The following is a 19,496-nucleotide window of genomic DNA, read 5'->3' on the forward strand; positions in this document are numbered from 1 at the left end:
TTAAGTCTTTTTGAAGTACTGTCACTGTTGAAGAGAAATACAGCAATTAATTTGCACACAGCAAGGTTCTACAGCCAGCAATGAGATAAATGACAAGATTACCTCTCTGATGTTGGTTGAAGGAGAAATATTGGTCAGGTCACCAAGGGAACCTTCCTCCTTTTGTTCAAACAATGCTATGAGGTCTTTTATATCCACCTGAGACAGCAGGCAGAGTCTAAGTCTAAGCTCTTATTCTTCAACATTGCAGCACTTTCTCAGTACAGTATTGAAGTGTGGCCCTAAATTATAAGCACAAGTCCTGGAGTGGAGCTTAAACCTACGACCTTCTGCCTCAGAAACAAGAGTGCTATCACTGAGCCAAGGCTGACTTTCATGACAAAATGTTAACCAAATGTAATCCAGAAGTAATTCGTTCCGATTTCAAAGTCATGTATTCTCTCCCCAATTTCTATATTTCCAATAGAAATCTGAATAAGTTCCCATTTTTAAATTCCTGAGATGCCAGACAATCGGAGGCCTGCGACCATTGTACCATTGTTTAAAAAGGGTGTGAGTGATAAGCCAAATAACTATAGGCCAGTCAGTCTGACCTCAGTGGTGGGTAAATTATTAGAATCAATTCTGAGGGACAAGATAAACTGCCACTTAGGCATGGATTAATCAGGGATAGTCAGCATGGATTTGTTAAGGGAAAGTCGTGTCTTACTAACTTGATTGATTTTTTTTGAAGAAGTAACAAGGAGGATTGATGAAAGTAGTGCAGTGGATGTGGTCTGCATAGATTTTAGTAAGGCATTTGACAAGGTCCCACATGGTCAGAAAGATGAAAGCCCATGGGATACAGGGGAATATGGCAGGTTGGATCCAAAATTAACTCAGTGACAGGAAACAAAGGGTAGTAGTCGACGGATGTTTTTGCAAATGGAAAGTGGTTTCCAATGGCTTTCCACAGGGCTCAGTGTTGGGTCCTCTGCTGTTTGTGGTATATATTAATGATTTGGACTTAAATGTGGGAGGCATGATTGGGAAATTTGCTGATGACACAAAAATTGACCGGGTAGTTAAGAGGATAGCTGTAGACTCCAGAATTATATCAATGGTTTGTTTGAGTGGGTGGAAAAGTGGCAAATGTAATTCAATTTGGAGAAGTGTGAGGTGATGCATTTGGGGAGGGCAAACAAAGCAAGGGAATACAGAATAAACAGGAGGATATTGAGAGGGGTAGAAGAAGTGAGAGACCTTGGAGTGCATGTCCACAGGTCCGTGAAGGTGGCAGGACAGGTAGATTGAGTGGTTAAGAAGGCATATGATTGCTTGCTTTTATTGGTCGAGGTATAGAATTCAAAAGCAGGGATGTAATGCTGGAACTGTATAAAATGCTGGTTAGGCCACAGCTGGAGTATTGCGTACAGTTCAAGTCACCACATTACAGGAAGGACATAATTGCTCTGGAGAGAGTACAGAGGAGATTTACAATAATGTTGCCAGAACTTGAAAGTTGCAGCTATGAGGAAGAACTGGATCGGCTAGGGTTGTTTTCCTTCAAAAAACAGAGGAGGCTGAGGGGTGATTTAATTCACGTGTACAAAATCATGAAGGGCCTAGATAGAGTGGACAAGAAGGACAAGAGTTTCCCATAGTAGAGAAGCCAATTACAAGGACACATTTAAGGTGATTGGTAGAAGGATTAGAGGGGACATGAGAAAATCTTTTTCACCCAGAGGGTGGTGGGTGTCTCGAATTCACTGCCAGGAACAGTGGTGGAGGCAGAAACCCTCAACTCATTCAAAAGGTACATGGACATGCACCTGAACTGCTGTAACCTGCAAGGCTACGGACCAGGTACTGGAAGGTGGGATTAGCTTAGGCGGCCAGTTTTTTTTGCTGGTGCAGACACAATGGGCTGAATGGCCTCCTTCTGTGCTGTAATTTTTCTATGGTTCTGTAGTTCTATATCCAAGCCATTTACATAAATCAAAAAAAAAGCAGTGGTCCTAGCACTGACTCCTATTCATGAGCCTCAATTTTGTTCACCAGCCTTTGATGTGGCAATTTGTCAAATGCTTTCTTAAAATCTATAAGGACAGCATCCTCTGCATTCCCCTCATTAAACTTCGCTGTTACTTCATCAAAAAACTCAATTCGGTTAGCCAAAAACCTTCTGCCTTTTACAAATCCATGCTGGCTCTTAATTAACTTAAGCCTCTCCAAGTGTCCAATCTCATTGCAGATAGAAACCTTACAGACAACAGAGTCTTTCACCCATCTATCTGGTTGGATGAATTAAGATTAGTAAAAGGACAGAGTGCTTGTAATAAAACTTTATTAAACAATTTTTCACTGGATGATTCCTCTGTGTGTGTGTCTCTCGCTCTCGCGCACTTTCTTTCTCTTGACCCCCTCTTTTTCCCCCCCCCCCCCCCCCCCCCCACATTCTGCTCCTTTAAAAGTTCCCTCTTTGTCCAAGCTTTTGGTAACCTGTCCTAACATCTCCTTAAGTGGCTTTTTGTCAGATTGTTTGATATTCCTGTGAAGCACTATGGGATTTTTAACAATACTAAAGATGTTGTAGCTCAGCCTCAGTAGGGATGGAGGTAGAGCCAATGGCCAGGAAGAAAAGATTTGGGCTGAAGGCAATGGCTTCGGTCTTCTCATTGTTCAGTTGGAGAAAATTTTATCTCTACCATGACTAATTGCCAGCCAGGCAGTTTCCATGCATACTTATAGTTGAGAGAAATGATGGAAAGTTAGAGCTAAAATCGCTCATTTTATTTTTCAAAGTTACCAATCGGGAACAAGCACCTGCCATACACTGAACCAACCAATCTCAGTACTCAAACGATGTTTCCAAGCTGCTTCTGGCAGCCATTTTCATTATTCACAGCTCAATGTATACATCCAACAATAACATTTATGTGACATAACTCAGCATTGGGTAAAGTCTCCAGAGTTTTGACAAGTATATATTAATCAGAGAGTGGAAAAGTATCTTTTAGATGAGAGGAGTTTTTGTATTATATCAATTAATTGGGCAAATGCATTGATTGCAGATATTTTGTGAAAGGTAGTGCTAAGTTACTCGCATCTTCAAATTAACTAAGTGGTTGGTTGAGAATTCAGTACAAATATATTTGTATGGACATGGTTAATATTTTTTGCATTATCAATTGTGATAAATTGCTTCAGTAAATTTGCAACAATAGGCATTCCTCTCCAGTTTAGACTGCTGTAGAACTGTGGTTGGCTGCAAATGAAACCCGACCCGAGCCCGACAGAACCACATCCGACCCGGCCCGAGTCCTTTCATTTTTTCCCGACCCGACCACCAGAATGTTCAGTTAACCTAGGTTCCATTTTTCACTTTTTAAGCTTGTGCAGAGAAGCAACAAAAACTGTAACTGGACTTGAAAGGTTATTTAGGAAGTACATTAAGATTGGAGCCACGTACCGTGGCGATAGTGTACCCGACCCGACCCGAGCCCAAATGCCGAACCGGAAGAGTGACCCGACCTGAACCCAACACACGTCGTCAGGTTTGGGTCGGGTAGCCATGCTCTACGCTGTAGATCCCAGTCTACCTGTGCACAATTCAATAGAATAGCAACAATATATTGGTACTAGTTAGAAATTCTATACATATGTAGTTCTAAATTTCAAAGTGGTTGCAATAGTAGATGGTGAAATCTTGGAAGCCTTTTGTTCATATCTTGTGTTCAATCTTTGTAGTTCTGACATTTTTAGAAAGTAACTTTTTATCTGTTCAATATATGCCAATGTGTGCTTTTCTGCATCCAAATGATCACCACAAAGTGGCTTCGATAGGGTTTTACCCCAACTCCTAGTGACAGGTTATATTCTTGGTTTTCTGATATTTTTAATAACTACAGTATTTCCTATGTCGGGGATTATACCTTACATTTATACATCAAGACACCTATGTGTAAAATGATCCCAGTGTTAGAACAGTAATGCCCGAAAGTTTACAGTTAATCAGAAATTTATCCAAAAATCTAAGTTTTGTTTAGTCCCTTTACGGCTCATATCCTTATACAGCTGAGTTCATAGAACTAAGTGTTCCATTTCATGCAATAGTCAAAAGTATCTGCTTCCTTAACAACAGCTTTATTTGGTTTAAAAGTGCCACTTGCCCTTGACTTCAGTTGGATTTTTCATTAAACTGTGTGAGATACCTGATGGAAATCCTTTTACTCGTCATGTGCCTTCAATTATCACTTCCACCGAGAAGACCTGATGCAGTAAATGTAAAGGGCCAGTTGCATAATTTAAGAGATTTCAAAATTGTAAAGTTGCTGGATCAGTGTGCTTAGGGAGCTTTCTGTATGTAGATGATGAAATACAAGTTTTACAGTGTCATTTGTCAACATTAATATTCTTTATTCCTGGAGTATAATTATTTTTTTCTTTTTTGCAGCTGTTTGGGGAAATTTTATCAGCATGAGGTAATGTACGGATTACAGTTTTTCCTGCAACCTTCTATCGAACGCTATTTATTTTGGTGGTAGTAAATCTAGCAGATGCCAGGTGCTTTGAAATTTAAATTGAAACATTTCACAGAATCGTTACAATGCAGAAGGAGGCCATTCGGCCCATCGTGTCCGCACCAGCTCTCTGAAAGAGCAACTCCCTCAGTTCCATTCCCCTGCCTTCTCGCCATAACCCTGCACATTCTTGCTTTTCATGTAACTGTCTTAATTCCTTTTTGAATGCTTCAATTGAACCTGCCTTCACCACGATCTCAGGCAGCGCATTCCAGAACTTAACCACTCGCTGTGTGAAAAAGTTTTTCCTCCTGTCACTTTTGCTTCTCTTACCAAATACTTCAAATCTGTGCTCTCTCATTCTCAATCCTCTCTCGAGTGGGAACAGTTTCTCTCTATCTACTCAGTCCAGACCCCTCATGATTTTAAATACATCTATCAAATCACCTCTCGGCCTTCTCTTCTCCAAGGAAAAATATATAAACATAGAAAATATCTGCAGGAGTAGGCCCTTCGAGCCTGTTGTGCCATTCATGATTATCATGGCTGATCATCCAGCTGAGTAACCTGTTCCCGCTTTCGCCCCATACGCTTTGATTCCTTTAGACCCAAGAGCTATATCTAACTCCTTCTTGAAAATATGCAATGTTTTGGCCTCAACTGCTTTCTGTGGTAGTGAATTCCACAGGCTCACCACCCTCTGGGTGAAGAAATTTCTGCTCATCTCAGTCCTGAAACCCATATCCTATGACTATGACCCCTGGTTCTGGACTCCCCCACCTTCGGGAACATCCTTCCTGCATCTACCCTGTCAAGTCCTGTTAGAATTTTATAGGTTTCTATGAGATTCCCCCTCAATCTTCTGAACTCCAGCGAAGATAATCCTAACCAACTCGATCTCTCCTCATACGTCAGTCCCGCCATCCCAGGAATCAGTCTGGTAAATCTTCGCTGCACTCCCTCTATAGCAAGAACATCCTTCCTCAGATAAGGAGACCAAAGCTGCACACAGTATTCCAGGTGTGGCCTCACCAAGGCCCTGTATAATTGCAGCCGCACATCCCTGCTCCTGTACTCGAATCCTCTCGCGATGACGGCCAACATACCATTTGCCTTTTTACCACCTGTTGCACCTGCATGCTTACCTTCAGCGACTGGTGTACGAGAGCATTCAGGTCTTGCTGCATTATTCCCCTCTCTGTTTATAGCGGTTCGGATAATAATGTGCCTTCCTGTTTTTGCTACCAAAGTGGATGACCTCACATTTCTCCACATTATACTGCGTCTGCCATGCATTAGCCCACTCACTCAACTTGTCCAAATCACCCTGAGGCCTCTCTGCATTTTCCTCACAGCTCATCCTCCCACCCAGTTCTGTCATCTGCAAATTTGGAGATATTACATTTAGTTCCCTCATCTAAATCATTAATATATATTGTGAATAGCTGGGGTCCTAGCATGTTCCCTGAGGTACCCCACTCGTCACTGCCTGCCATTCGGAAAATGACCAATTTACCCCTACTCTTTGTTTCCTGTCCGCCAACCAATTTTCTATCCATCGCAATACACTGCCCCCAATCCCATGTGCTTTAATTTTACATGCTTATCTCTTATGTGGGACTTTGTCGAAAGCCTTCTGAAAGTCCAAATAAACCACATCCACTGGCTCCCCCTCATCAACTCTGCTAGTTACATCCTCGAAGAATTCTAGTAGATTTGTCAAGCATGATTTTCCTTTCGTAAATACATGCTGACTGTACCTGATTCTACCACTGTTCTCCAAGTGCTCTGCTACAAGATATTTGATAATGGACTCTAGAATTTTCCCCACTACCGACATCAGGCTGACTGGTCTATAATTCCCTGCTTTCTCTCTACCTCCCTTTTTAAATAGTGGGGTTACATTAGCTACCCTCCAATCTGTAGGAACTATTCCAGAGTCTATAGAATCTTGAAAGATGACCACCAATGTATCCACTATTTCTAGGGCCACTTCCTTAAGTACTCTGGGATGCATACCATCAGGCCCTGTGGATTGATCGGCCTTCAATCCCATCAATTTCCCCAACACCACTTCTCTACTAATACTGATTTCCTTCAGTTCCTCTCTCATTAAGCCCTGTGTTCCCCAACATTTCTGGTATGATATTTGTGTCCTCCTTTGTGAAGACAAAACTAAAGTATGCATTTAGTTGGTCAGCCGTTTCTTTGTTCCCCATAATAAATTCCCCTGTTTCTGACTCTAAGGGACCTACATTTGTCTTCACCAATCTTTTTCTCTTCACATACCTATCGAAACTTTTACAGTCAGTTTTTATGTTCCCTGCAAGCTTGCTCTCGTACTCTATTTTCCCCTTCTTAATCAATCCTTTGGTCCTCCTTTGCTGAATTATAAACTGCTCCCAATCCTCAGGTCTGTTGGTTTTTTTCTGGCAAATTTATATGCCTCTTCCTTGGATCTAATGCTATCTCTAATTTCCCTTGTAAGCCATGGTTTGGCTACCTTTCCTGTTTACTTTTGCGCCAGACAGGGATAAACAATTGTTGCAGTTCATCCATGCGCTCTTTAACTGTTTGCCATTGCCTATCCATCGTCATCCCTTTAAGTAACATTTCCCGTCCGTCATAAACAACTTAGTTTAGAGATACAGCACTGAAACAGGCCCTTCGGCCCACCGAGTCTGTGCCGACCATTAACCACCCATTTATACTAATCTTACACTAATCCCATATTCTTACCACATCCCCACCTGTCCCTATCACCTACTTATACTAGGGGCAATTTATAATGGCCAATTTACCTACCAACCTGCAAGTCTTTTGGCTTGTGGGAGGAAACTGGAGCACCCGGAGAAAACCCACGCAGACACAGGGAGAACTTGCAAACTCCACACAGGCAGTACCCAGAATTGAACCCGGGTCGCTGGAGCTGTGAGGCTGCGGTGCCGCCCACTACTTGTGCTTCATACCTTTGTAGTTTCCTTTGCTTTACAGTTCTAACTTCTCCAGTCTATCTTCATAACTGAAATTCTTCATCCCTGAAACCATTCTTGTGAATCTCTTCTGTACTCTCACCAATGCCCTCACTTCTTTCCTCAAGTGCGGCGCCCAGAATTGGACGCAATACTCCAGCTGAGGACCAACTAGTGTTTTCTACAAGTTCAACATAATTCCTTGCTCTTGTACTCTATGCCCCTATTAATAAAGCCCAGGATACTGTATGCTTTATTAACTGCTCTCTCAACCTGTCCTGCCACCTTCAATGACTTATGCACATGTACACCTAGGTCCCTCTGCTCCTGCACCCCCTTTACAATTGTTCCCTTTATTTTATATTGTCTCTCCATGTTCTTCCTACCAGAATGAATTGCCTCACATTTCTCTGCATTGAGCTTCATCTGCCAGCTGTCTGCCCATTCCACCAATTTGTCTATGTCCTTTTGAAGTTCTACATTATCCTCCTCACAGTTCACAATGCTTCCAAATTTCATGTCCTCTGCATACTTGGAAATTGTGCCCTGTACAGCAAGGTTTAGGTCATTAATATATATCAGGAAAAGCAAGGGTCCCAACACAGATCCCTGGGGAACTCCACTACAAACCTTCTTCCCGCCCGAAAAGCATCCGTTAACCACTGCTCTTTGTTTCCTGTCACTCAGCCAATTTTGTACCTCATGTTGTTACTTACTGTCTCTTTTATTCCATGAGCTACAAGTTTGCACTCAAGTCTGTTGTGTGGTACTGTATCAAATGCGTTTTGAAAGTCTATGTACACCACATCAACAGCATTGCCCTCATCAGCCCTCTGTTACCTCCTCAAAAAACTCCAGCAAGTTTGTTCAACATGATTTTCCCTTAGGAAATCCATGCTGGCTTTCTTTAATTAACTCTCATTTGTCCACGTGACAATTGATTTTATCCCGAACTATCTTTTCTAGAAGTTTTCCCACCACTGAAGTTAAACTGACTGGCCTGTAGTTGCTGGGCTTATCTGTACACCCTTTTTTGAACAAGGGTGTAACATTTGCAATTCTCCAGTCCTCGGACACCACCTCTAAGTCTAAGGAAGACTGAAAAATTATGGCCAGTGCCTCTGCGATTTCCACCCTCACTTCCCTCCGTGTCCTTAGAGTCATAGAGAGATACAGCACTGAAACAGGCCCTTCGGCCCACCGAGTCTGTGCTGACCATCAACCACCCATTTATACTAATCCTACATTAATCCCATATTCCCTACCACATTCCCACAATTCTCCTACCACCTACCTACACTCAGGTAAATTGGCCATTGTAAATTGCCCCATCAACCTGCAAGGTTTTGGCTGTGGGAGGAAACCGGCGTACCTGGCAAAAACCCACGCGGTCACAGGGAGAACTTGCAAACTCCACACAGGCAGTACCCAGAACCGAACCCGGGTCGCTGGAGCTGTGAGGCTGCAGTGCTAACCACTGTGCCACCCTTGGATGCATCTCATCCGGCCCTGGTGTTTTATCCACTTTAAGTTCAGACCAGCCTATCTAATATTTCCTCTTTATCAATTTTAAACCCCTCTAGTGCCTGACTTACCACCTCTTTCAACATTGCCTGTGCTGCATCATCTTCCTTGGTAAAGACAGATGCAAAGTATTCGTTTAATACCTCCGCTATGGCCTCTGCCTCCATGTGTAAATCCCCTTTCTGGTCTCTAATTGGCCCCACCCCTCCTTTTACCACCCTTTTACTATTTATATGCCTATAGAAAACTTTGGGATTTCCTTTAATGCTAGCTGCTAGTCTCCTCTCATGCTCTGTCTTTGCTTCTCTTATTTGCTTTTTCGCTTCCCCTCTGGACCTTCTTTATTTTGCCTGGTTCTCAATAGTATTTTCTATCTGGCATCTATCATAAGCATACTTTTTCTTCTTTATCCTAATCTCTACCTCTTTTGTCATCCAGAGAGCTCTGGTTTTGTTTGCTGTACTTTTCCCCTTCGAGAGGACATATCTTGACTGTGCCTGAGCTATCTCTTCTTTGAAGGTAGCCCATTGTTCATTTACTGATTTTCCTGCCAGCTTTTGACTCCAATTTATTCGCCCCAGTTCCATTCTTACCCCATTGAAGTTGGCCTTCCCTCAGTTAAGTATTCTCACCCTGGATTGCTCTTTGTCCTTTTCCATAGTCAGCCTAAACCTTATGACACAATGATCACTATCCCCTAAATGCTCTCCTACTGATAATTGATCCACTTGACCCACCTCATTCCCAAGAACCAGGTCTAGCAGTGCCTCCTTTCTTGTTGGACTAGCAACATACTGTTGTAGAAAAATTTCTTGAACCCACCCTAGGAACTCTTGCCCTTCACTACCCTTTACACTACTATTATCCCAGTCTATATTTGGATAATTTAAGTCCCCCATTAAAATTACCCTATAATTTTTGCGCCGCTCTGTAATTTCCTGCAAATTTGTTCCTCCATGTCCTTCCCACTAGCTGGTGGCCTATAGACAACACCGAGCAATGTAACTATGCCTTATTTGTTCCTTAGCTCTAGCCAAATAGATTCTGTCCTCGACCCCTCTGGGACATCCTTTTTCTCCAGCGCTGCAATGCTCTCCTTAATCAATACTGCCACTCCTCCCCTTTTTTCCCCTTTCCTATCTTTCCTGAACACCTTGTATCCAGGAATATTTAACACCCAGTCCTGCCCTTTGAGCCAGGTCTCTGTTATAGCCACAACATCATATTTCCACAGGACAATCTGCGGCTCTACTTCACCACTCTTATTAACCACACTCCTTGCATTCACATACGTGAACATTAACCCTGATTGAGACTTTATTACTTTCTCCCTTACTCTGACCCCACCTAATAACATACTGTTCCCTACTCTCCTATCTATTTCCCCCAATATTCTGTGCTGCTTGGTATTCCTCCCTAATACTTTCTCCTGGTTCCCACACCTCTGGCTAGTTACCAGTTTTGCTTCTCTCCGATCTGAGCTCCCTCTCAGGTTCCCGTCCCAGTCCTGCTAAGATGCAACCTGTCCATCTTGCTCAGCTCCCACCTGCCCCAGAACCGGTCCCAATGTCTTAGAAATCTGATGCTCTCCCTCCTACACCAGTTCTCCAGCCACGTGCTCAATTGCTTAATTCTCCTATTGCTATTCTCACTTGCATGTGGGACTGGGAGTAATCCTGAGAATACTGCTTTTGAGGTCCTGCTTTTTAATCTTCCTAGCTCCCTAAAATCATCTTTCAGGATCTCATCCCCCTTCTTACCTATGTCATTGGTACCAATGTGGGCCACGACCTCTGGCTGTTCACCCTCCCCCAGAAGAATGTCTTGCAGCCTCTCTGTAACATCCTTGACCCTGGCACCAGGGAGGCAACACACCATCCTGGAGTTCCGTTTGGTGCTGCAGAAACGCCTGTCTGTTCCCCTAACTAATGAATCCCCATCGCTACTGCTCTTCCTCCGTCTCGCGAATGCACAACAGTGACTCCAGCTGCCGCTCCAGTTCCGAAACCCGGAGCTCAAGCTTCTGCAGCCGGTGACAATTTCTGCAGATGTGTTTGTCTAGAACACATGGTGCGTCCATGACTTCCCACATGCCACAGGGCATTTCTCTTTGAAGTGAAATTGTAGACTTTGGTTACTATGCCTGGCACCGCAGTGGTTTTAGTTTTGGCCTATTTCTCAAACCGTATTCAAGAACCTTGTGAATTATGCATAAAGATGAAAGGTGGCAAGCAAGCCAAAATCAGTTAATCCAGTTTACATCGTCTTTTGATTCCAAGACAAAATGATGAAATAATTAACAAAAGTGAGTTCAGTTTTGATTTCTAATAAATAAAATCTGCAGTGTTTGTGTCGTTTATAAACCTATCAGTCTGATTGTATTTCCTGTCTTCCAGGAATAAAACGTGAATGGTTAAAAATTAACTAATAAGTTGTTGTCTTGAGTATGAGAAGAAGTGATTTACGTCACTCAACCTGTAATTATCTAATGGGCATTGTGCTTGCTTGCAGCAGGCTGAGCTACTTTTTCTATATGTATTAGCCAAATTGCAGCATTTCAGGATAGGAACATGGGTGGCAATACTGAATCTAATTATAGACTTGTAATATTTATTATCCCATATGAATCAATTAAAAATAAGAATAATGCATTTTGCAGTGTTTGAGCATGTGAACAGCAGTGTGTAAAGTGAGTTACTTAATTCCCCACCCTTTATATCACAGAATTAGTTTTTAAAAAAAACAGCTTTACATGTGCAAACTCAATTCTCAGTGTTTCTGGTGGCATCTGTAAACCTTGTTTACATTGCAGTGCTGGTACTACAGTTGAGGCTGCCATTGGTAGTGACGCTGTAATGTAGTCTCAGATGCATAACGTGGACACAATATGCTTTGATTATAAAACTGTCTTGTGAGTAATGAAAGGATTACAGACCAAATTGTTGATGCCTTCTGTTGGATTGATGGGGACACAGGTTTTCACGATATTACTTGATGAATAGAACAGTATGGACATTTGTTAGATGGGCTAATTGATGTTTTAACACAGATATGGACTTAGACCAGTCGGACATTGAACTTGTATTGTACTTGATGCAAAGTCAAATTGGTAAGAGGCTGCATTCTGGAGGTGGTCTTGCATTTACTGAATTCAGTTGCTGGCCCGATTCCTAGTTTATGCTCCAACTTGTTTTAACCTCAAAACCATTGTTCATTTACATGAAAATGACAGTATAAATGTGGCTTTAAATTGCAATTGGTTATAAAAAGCTGAACATGTTAAGAGAGGATTGTTATTTCACCAGCATCTTCCAAATCCAGGAAAAACTGCAATCACATTTAATTAAAAAAATCAGAGCTGAGGCCTATGTTGAAATGCATAGAGGTTTCAGTTAATTTTTTTTAGTAGTATTTACCTTTTTCTATTCCCTTTTGCACAGGTCATTGCAAGAAGAAGGAGAACAAAAAATTGAGAGGAAAATAGAAGAGGTTAGCCAACTGCTTTTTTTCTAATTTTGCTTTACTGTTATCTTTGAAGTGATGAAGAAACTATTCTGATGCCATAATGATCAAAGAGACTGATAATTATTTTTCGCATTTGTTTTACTCTTCTGGAGAACCCTTTTTTAAATTGTTTTTGGAATGTTAGTGATCGCGCCAGGTAATTGTCCCACACAGTTACTTTGAGGGTTTAAAGAGCAACCACCTAGGGTGAAACTGGAGTTACATGTAGGCCAGACTAGGTAGGGCTGATAGGTTCCCTTCCCTGAAAAGTATAAGCAAACCAGTTGTGTTTTTATGACTGTCTGGCAGCTTTCATGGTCACTTTTCTGGTCTTAGCCCAGAAATGACCAGATTTATTGAATTCAGCTCCACAAATTGGCATGGTCAGATTTGAATTTGGGAACTTTATGTTGCTAGTACAGCATCATAACCATGCACTGAGTACCCTTTACTGATAGTAAAGAACATAAAGTATATTGGCATCAGTGTGATTAATTTATTCTCCTCCCCCACAATGTATTGATGGATTCTCTGTTAGTACTGCACCAATCATTTGGAAGCAGATTCATTGAATATAGTTAGAATAAGTGTTTTGGACAGGTTTGAATAACTGAAAGTGCTGTCCGGACAATGAGATTGACTTTTCACACTACAGAGCCTTGTGATGGCCATTTCTTTACATAATTTCACTCCCTTCCTATTCGCACCCCATATAGCCTTCAAAGAGACCTTTTTGCAGCCTGCAGCCTGGTTCCGTAGAACCCCAAGATGGCCTATTCCTCTTTCTGTCCTTCACCTGCTATTATACTTTAAAAGCTGCAATTGTGGCACTAACCCCACAGCTTATGAAGTACATGGGAGGATTCCCTAAATGGCTTTCTCATAACTTTGGGGAAGCTGTTCTTGTGTAAAGCTCAAAATAATACAGCTTTCATTCAACATTGTACTAACATTTCCTGGCCTGATGCCTTCAGAACTTCTGGATAAGTCAAAAGAGCAGCTTCAGAACAAATTCTGGCATGGCACAGGATTGTCATGGGATTGACTCTGGGTGCAAGAAGAAGCACAAAATGCCAGGTTCCTTGAGGAAGATTGTAGATATATCCACATGATTTTTAAAATATATACAGATGGAAAGTGCTTTTTGCTGAATATACTTCCCTTAATTTTTTCAATTCTATGACTAAACAATGGGGAAAAGCTCTCTCGATACTACATGTACCAGAATCATAAAGCTGTTCTCTGTAAATGGGTGTATAGGTTCACATAACTCATCGAGGAAATTCTCTCCTACTGTTGTGAAATTTTGCAAACCTGTATCTTTGAAATGTGCGCAACTTCTGCTTTTCTTGATTTATTTTAGCCAACAGTGGAGAGGATTGAACAAAATAGTTTGCTTTTCTGAAATTGCCATGTTTTCACAAGCTGGGACATAATGCATAATTTTAAAGCTGATCTTGGCGTTCTTCCATTTTACAGGCTATAGCACCATTGAAAGAGAAAATTAGAGAAATAGAAACAAGGTAAGTGTTTCCATTTGCTTATATTAATTTTATATAAAGTAGGGTGAGATGAAGTAAGGTGGGTGGAGGCTTCTGTGGAGCATTAACACTAGCATAGATTAGTGTGCTGAAAGACCTGCTTCTATACTATAAATTCTATGTAATATGGGCATTTTGTAAATCCAAGTTGCTCCATTGGTGGTGTTGCCTTTTCGTGAAGCAGATCCACTTAATGTTAGAGGTAATGCTGATTGGAAATAGGATGAGTAACACAGTTGATATCGCCGTTTTGACTTTGTTGCTGCAGCTGGGTAATGTTTTAAGGCAAGTTTTGTTTTTCTTCTCCTAGTGTTAATGCTGAGTTTGTCGTCTTATGATTATTGAATCTCTGTTATATGCTTTCCATAACCCTATTATCCTTCCTATAGTTATCAAATAGCCTTGACTTTGAAAATTTCAGCAATTTAAATTTGAGCTCCATTTAGATTTGCAATTTGTTGATCAAGTTTACTTGTTCTACTGAATTTTATTGCAACCAGCACCATTGTTTGGTATAAACAGTTATTTTTGTTAAAGGCGATGTAGTTTACAATTATGATGTAAGTAGATTGTAAAATTCTATTTGTTCATCCTCTCCATTGTGACTTTGTGTGTTTTTGTTACTAATGGTATTACGACCAGGTGAGGAAGGGGTCTCGGGTTCCCCTTTTGCCCCTTCTCTGGTTTGACCACAGCCGGGTTTATCCTTTTAACAGTGATTTAACTTACCACCTCGCACCCTTTTGCCTTTTTGTCTTAATTGTTTTCCTGACTGATGCAAGGGGGTTCCCAGCTGTCCTTGGAACCCACCCCAGGGAAAGCTGGAAGAGGGTAGAATCGCGACCCAGTGTCACTTCAGGGGATTTAACTCTCCGTAAGCACCAAAACCTGCCTTCCCTTGCCTCAGAAAATTTAGAAGTGTCCAGATCTAAATGCAAACAATGTATTGGACTTCTTCCACAGAGTTGCATTGTAAAAAGGATCAGTGTAGATAATTGTGGTTTACAGCTACAAGAAAAACGTTTCACATATTGATGGATATTCTTTATCTAAATCTCCTATCATAGTGTAGATTTGAATTTACCTACAGAAGATTTCAACTTCACAACACTAATGGGAGTTTCAGATTCACTTAATTCAAAACCAGCTGATATTAGTCTACTTTTTTTTTGAATATAAGCCTGTTTTTTTTAAAAAAAGTTAAATGTTCAGTTAATTGAGCTTTAATCTTGATTGAACAAATACTGTTTAAAATGTTTAAGTATTTTCATCCAAATGCAACTGGCAATAAGCAATTCTATGTTTTACTTAATTGAGATAACAAAAAATATTTTTTGTTTCTAACAGCATATCTCAAAAATATCCTCCAGTGAAATTCCTGTCTGAAAAGGATCGTAAAAGAATTTTGGTATGTCATTCTTGGCTTCTTATTGATCCATCCAAACAGTTCCAAATATTTAACTGTTCCTTATTTAACAGTGTATTTCAGGGGCTTACAGTTCAGTTTTTTTTTCAGTTCATTAGTTGGGAGCAGAGGTAGCTGTATACATCTTTACAGAGAGCAATTCATTATTCTAGTGATCTAGTTTGAGTGGGTGCTATATTTACCCGCTCACCATAATTTTGAATTTTTTTTGAGCTGTTCGAGTCCTGAAGGGCATATCTGCTAGACTGGGCCTGCAGCAGATAGCGAGGGAACCAACTAGGGGAAAACATATGCTTGACCTTGTCCCCACCAGTCTACCTGTTGCAGTTGCATCTATCTACAACAGTATTGGTAGGAGTAACCACTGCACAGTCTTTGTGGCAACCAAGTCCCATCTTTACACTGAGGGCACCCTCCATCATGTATGGCATTATCATTGTGCTAAATGAGCCAGATTCAGAGCACATCTGGCAGCTCAAAACTGGGCATTCCTGAGGCACTGTGGGCCATCAGCAGCAGCAGAATTGTATTCGACTACAATCTGTAACCACAGGGCCTGGCATATCCCTCATTCCACCTTTACCATCAAGCCATGGGACCAACCCTGGTTCAATGAGGAGTGTAGGAGAGCATGCCAGGAGCAGCACCAGATACACCAAAAAATCAGAAGCTGTAACACAAGACTACATGCATGCTAGATATCAGAAGCAGCATGCAATGGACAGAGCTAAGCAATCCCACAACCAGCAGACCAGATCAAAGCTCTGCAGTCCTGCCACATCCGGTCAGGTATGGTGGACAATTAAACAACTAATGGATGGATGAAACTCCACAAACCTCCCTATCCTTGATGCTGGCAAAGCCCAGCACATCAGTGCAAAAGACAAGGCTGAAGCGTTTACTACCATCTTCAGCCTGAAGTGCTGAGTTGATGATCCATCTCAGCCTCCTCCTGAGGTTCCCATCATCACAGATGCCAGTCTTCAGTTCAATTCATTTCACGTGATATCAAGAAACAGCTGAAGTCGCTGGATACTGCAAATGCAATGGGCCCTGACAACATCTCAGCTGTAGTACTGAAGATTTGTTCTCCAGAACTAGCTGAAACCCCCAGCCAAGCTGTTCCAATACAATTACAACCCTGACACCTACTGGAAAATTGCTCAGGTTATGTCCTGTTCATAAAAAGCAGGATAAATCCAATCCGGTCAATTGCCGCCCATTGGTCTACATTCAATCATAAACAAAAGGTTGGAAGGTGTGGTCAACAATGCTATCATGCGGCATTCACTCAGCAATAACCTGTTTACTGATGCTCAGTTTGGGTTCCTCCAAGGCCATTTGCCTCCAGACCTTATTGCAGCCTTGGTCCAAACTTGGACAAAAGAGCTGAATTTCAGAGGTGAGATGAGAGTGACTGCCCTTGATATTAAGGCAGCATTTGACTGAGTGAGGCATCAAGGAGATCTAGAAAAACTGAAGTCAGTGGAAATTGGGGGTGGGGGGGTGGAAGCGAGGGGGGCTGGTGACTTCTCTACTGGTTGAAGTCGTACCTAGCACAAAGAAGGATGGTTGTGATTGTTGGAGGTCAATCATCTCAGCCCCAGGACATCACTGCAGGAGTTCCTCAGGGTAATGTCCTGGTTCCAAATATCTTCAGCTGCTCTATCATAAGCTCAGAAGTGGGGATGTTCACTGATGATTTTAGTGTTCAGTAGCTTTCGCAACTCCTCAGGTACTGAAGTAGTTTGTGTCCACATGCAGCAAGAACTGGACAACATTCAGGCTTGAGCTGATAAGTGGCAATTAACATTCCCGTCACGCAAGTGCCAGGCAGTGAACATCTTCAGTAAGAGAATTAAACATCTGCCCTTGACATTCAACGGCATTACCATCGCTGAATCCCCCACCATCATTATCCAGGGTCAATCACTATTGACCAGAAATTTAACTGAACAAGCCTCATAAATACTGTGTTGCTGCATGTCAGCGGCAGTGAATTCTGCGGCAAGTAACTCACCTCGCTCCCCAAAGCCTGTTCACCATTTACAAGGCGCAAGTCAGGAGTGTGATGGGATACTCTCTCTACTTGCCTGGATGAGTGCAGCTCCAACAACACTCAAGAAGCTCGACACCATCCAGGACAAAGCAACCTGCTTGATTGGCACCCCATCCACTTCCTTAAATATTTGCTCCCTCCATCACCAAAGCACAGTGGCAACAGTGTGTACCATTTACAAGATGCACTGCAGCAACTCGCCAAGTCTCCTTCGACAGCACCTTCCAAACCCAAGACCTCTATCGCCTTGAAAGACAAGAGAAGCAGATGAACAGGAATACCACCGCCTGCAAGTTCTTTTCCAAGTTACACACCATCCTGACCTCGAGCTACATTCTGCTCCTTTGCTGTCACTGGGTCAAAATCCTGGAACTTCCTCCCTGACAGCACTGAGAGTGTACCTACACCACCTGGACTGCAGCAGTTCAAGGAGGCAGCTCACCATCGTCTCAATGGCAGTTAGGGATGGGCAATAAATTCTGGCTTTGCCAGTGACGTTCACATCCCATGAAAAAAATTTTTTTTTTTTTTAAAGTCCTTGTATCAATACAGCAACTACTTATATTTATATAGCGCCTTGAATGTGCTTCACAGGAGCATTATAAAGCAAAGTATGACACCGAGTCACAAAAGCAGATGTAAGGTCAGTTGACCAAAAGTTTGCTCAGAGTTTTAAGGAGTGTCTTCAAGGAGGAAAGCAAATTGGACAGGTGTAGTAATATAAAAACAAAATACTGCAGATGCTGGAAATCTGAAATAAAAACAAAGTGCTGGAAATACTCAGCAGGTCTGGATCATCTGTGGAGAGAGAGGCAGAGTTAATATTTCAGGTCTGTGACCTTTCATCACAACAGATTAGGACAGGTGTAGGAAGGGTATTACAGAGCTTGGGGCCGAGGCAACTGAAGGCGTGGCCACCAATGATGGATTATTATTAGGGATGCACAAGAGGCCAGAATTAGAGGAGCACAGATATCTTGGAGGGTTGTGTGGCTGGTGGAGATTAGAGATTGGGAGGGATGAAGCCATGGAGGAATTTGAAAACAAGGATGAGAATTTTAAAATCAATACGTTGCTTGACCGGGAGCCAATGTAGGTCGACGAGCACAGTAAAGGCCCGCTGCCTGACCCGAACCCGACGGGACCTGATGACATGTCGGGGTCGGGTCAGGTTGCACTCCAGGTCCGGCATTCGTGCTCTGGTGGGGCCGGACACGCTCTATCACAGGTAAGTGGCTGCACTGTTAATTTAATTTTTGGACTAGAAAGGTGGTTTTGTTTAGTTATTTTAAGCTTGTGCAGATCAGCAACAAAGTGAAAAATGGAAGGTAAGTTAACTGATGGTCTGGTCAGGCACAGGAAAAAATGAAAGGGCTCGGGTCGGATGTGATTCTGGCGGGCTAGGGTTGGGCTGTTTTTTTGCAGACTCGAGCAGGCCTTTAGAGCACAGGCGTGATGGAGAGCGGAACTTAGTGCGAGTTAAGACGGAGGTGACAGACCTTCGGATGACCTCAAGCTTACGGAGAGTAGAATGTGGAAGACCAGCCAGGAGTGTGTTGGAATAGTCAAGTCTAGAGGTAACTAAGGCATGAATGAAGGTTTTAGTAGCAGATGAGCTGAGATGGGCGAAGTCGGGCGATGTTAGAGGTGGAAATAGGTGGTGTTAGTGGTGGCGCAAATTTGAGTTTGAAAGCTCACCTCCGGGTCAGATGTGACACCAAGGTTGCAAACAGACTGGCTTAATCTCAGACTGTTACTAGGTAGAGGGATGGAGTCAGTAACTAAGGAACAGAGTCTGGAGTGGGGACCAGAAACAGTGACTTCAGTTTTCTCAGTATTTAACTGGAGGAAATTTCTGCTCATTGAGTACTGGATGTCGGATAAGCAGTCTGATAATTTAGCAACAGCGGAGGAGTCGAGAGAAGTGGTGAGGTAGAGCTGAGTATCGTTAGCGTACATAATCTCATC

At 42.3% G+C, this 19,496-nt stretch overlaps 1 protein-coding gene across 2 annotated transcripts in view; it reads left to right on the plus strand.

Moving 5' to 3' along the window:
* uxs1 (UDP-glucuronate decarboxylase 1) overlaps positions 1 to 19,496 on the plus strand; it is a 115,084-nt gene that overhangs the window by 5,983 nt on the left and 89,605 nt on the right. For both annotated transcript variants that reach the window (XM_068033805.1, XM_068033806.1), the window contains exons 2-5: positions 4,436 to 4,463; positions 12,439 to 12,487; positions 13,982 to 14,025; positions 15,391 to 15,451. In XM_068033805.1, coding sequence (XP_067889906.1) covers positions 4,436 to 4,463; positions 12,439 to 12,487; positions 13,982 to 14,025; positions 15,391 to 15,451 — 182 coding nt within the window. The remainder of the gene's footprint in view (positions 1 to 4,435; positions 4,464 to 12,438; positions 12,488 to 13,981; positions 14,026 to 15,390; positions 15,452 to 19,496) is intronic.

This window comes from Heterodontus francisci, chromosome 6 (assembly GCF_036365525.1).
Source record: "Heterodontus francisci isolate sHetFra1 chromosome 6, sHetFra1.hap1, whole genome shotgun sequence".
In the NCBI taxonomy this organism is placed as follows: Eukaryota; Metazoa; Chordata; class Chondrichthyes; order Heterodontiformes; family Heterodontidae; genus Heterodontus; species Heterodontus francisci.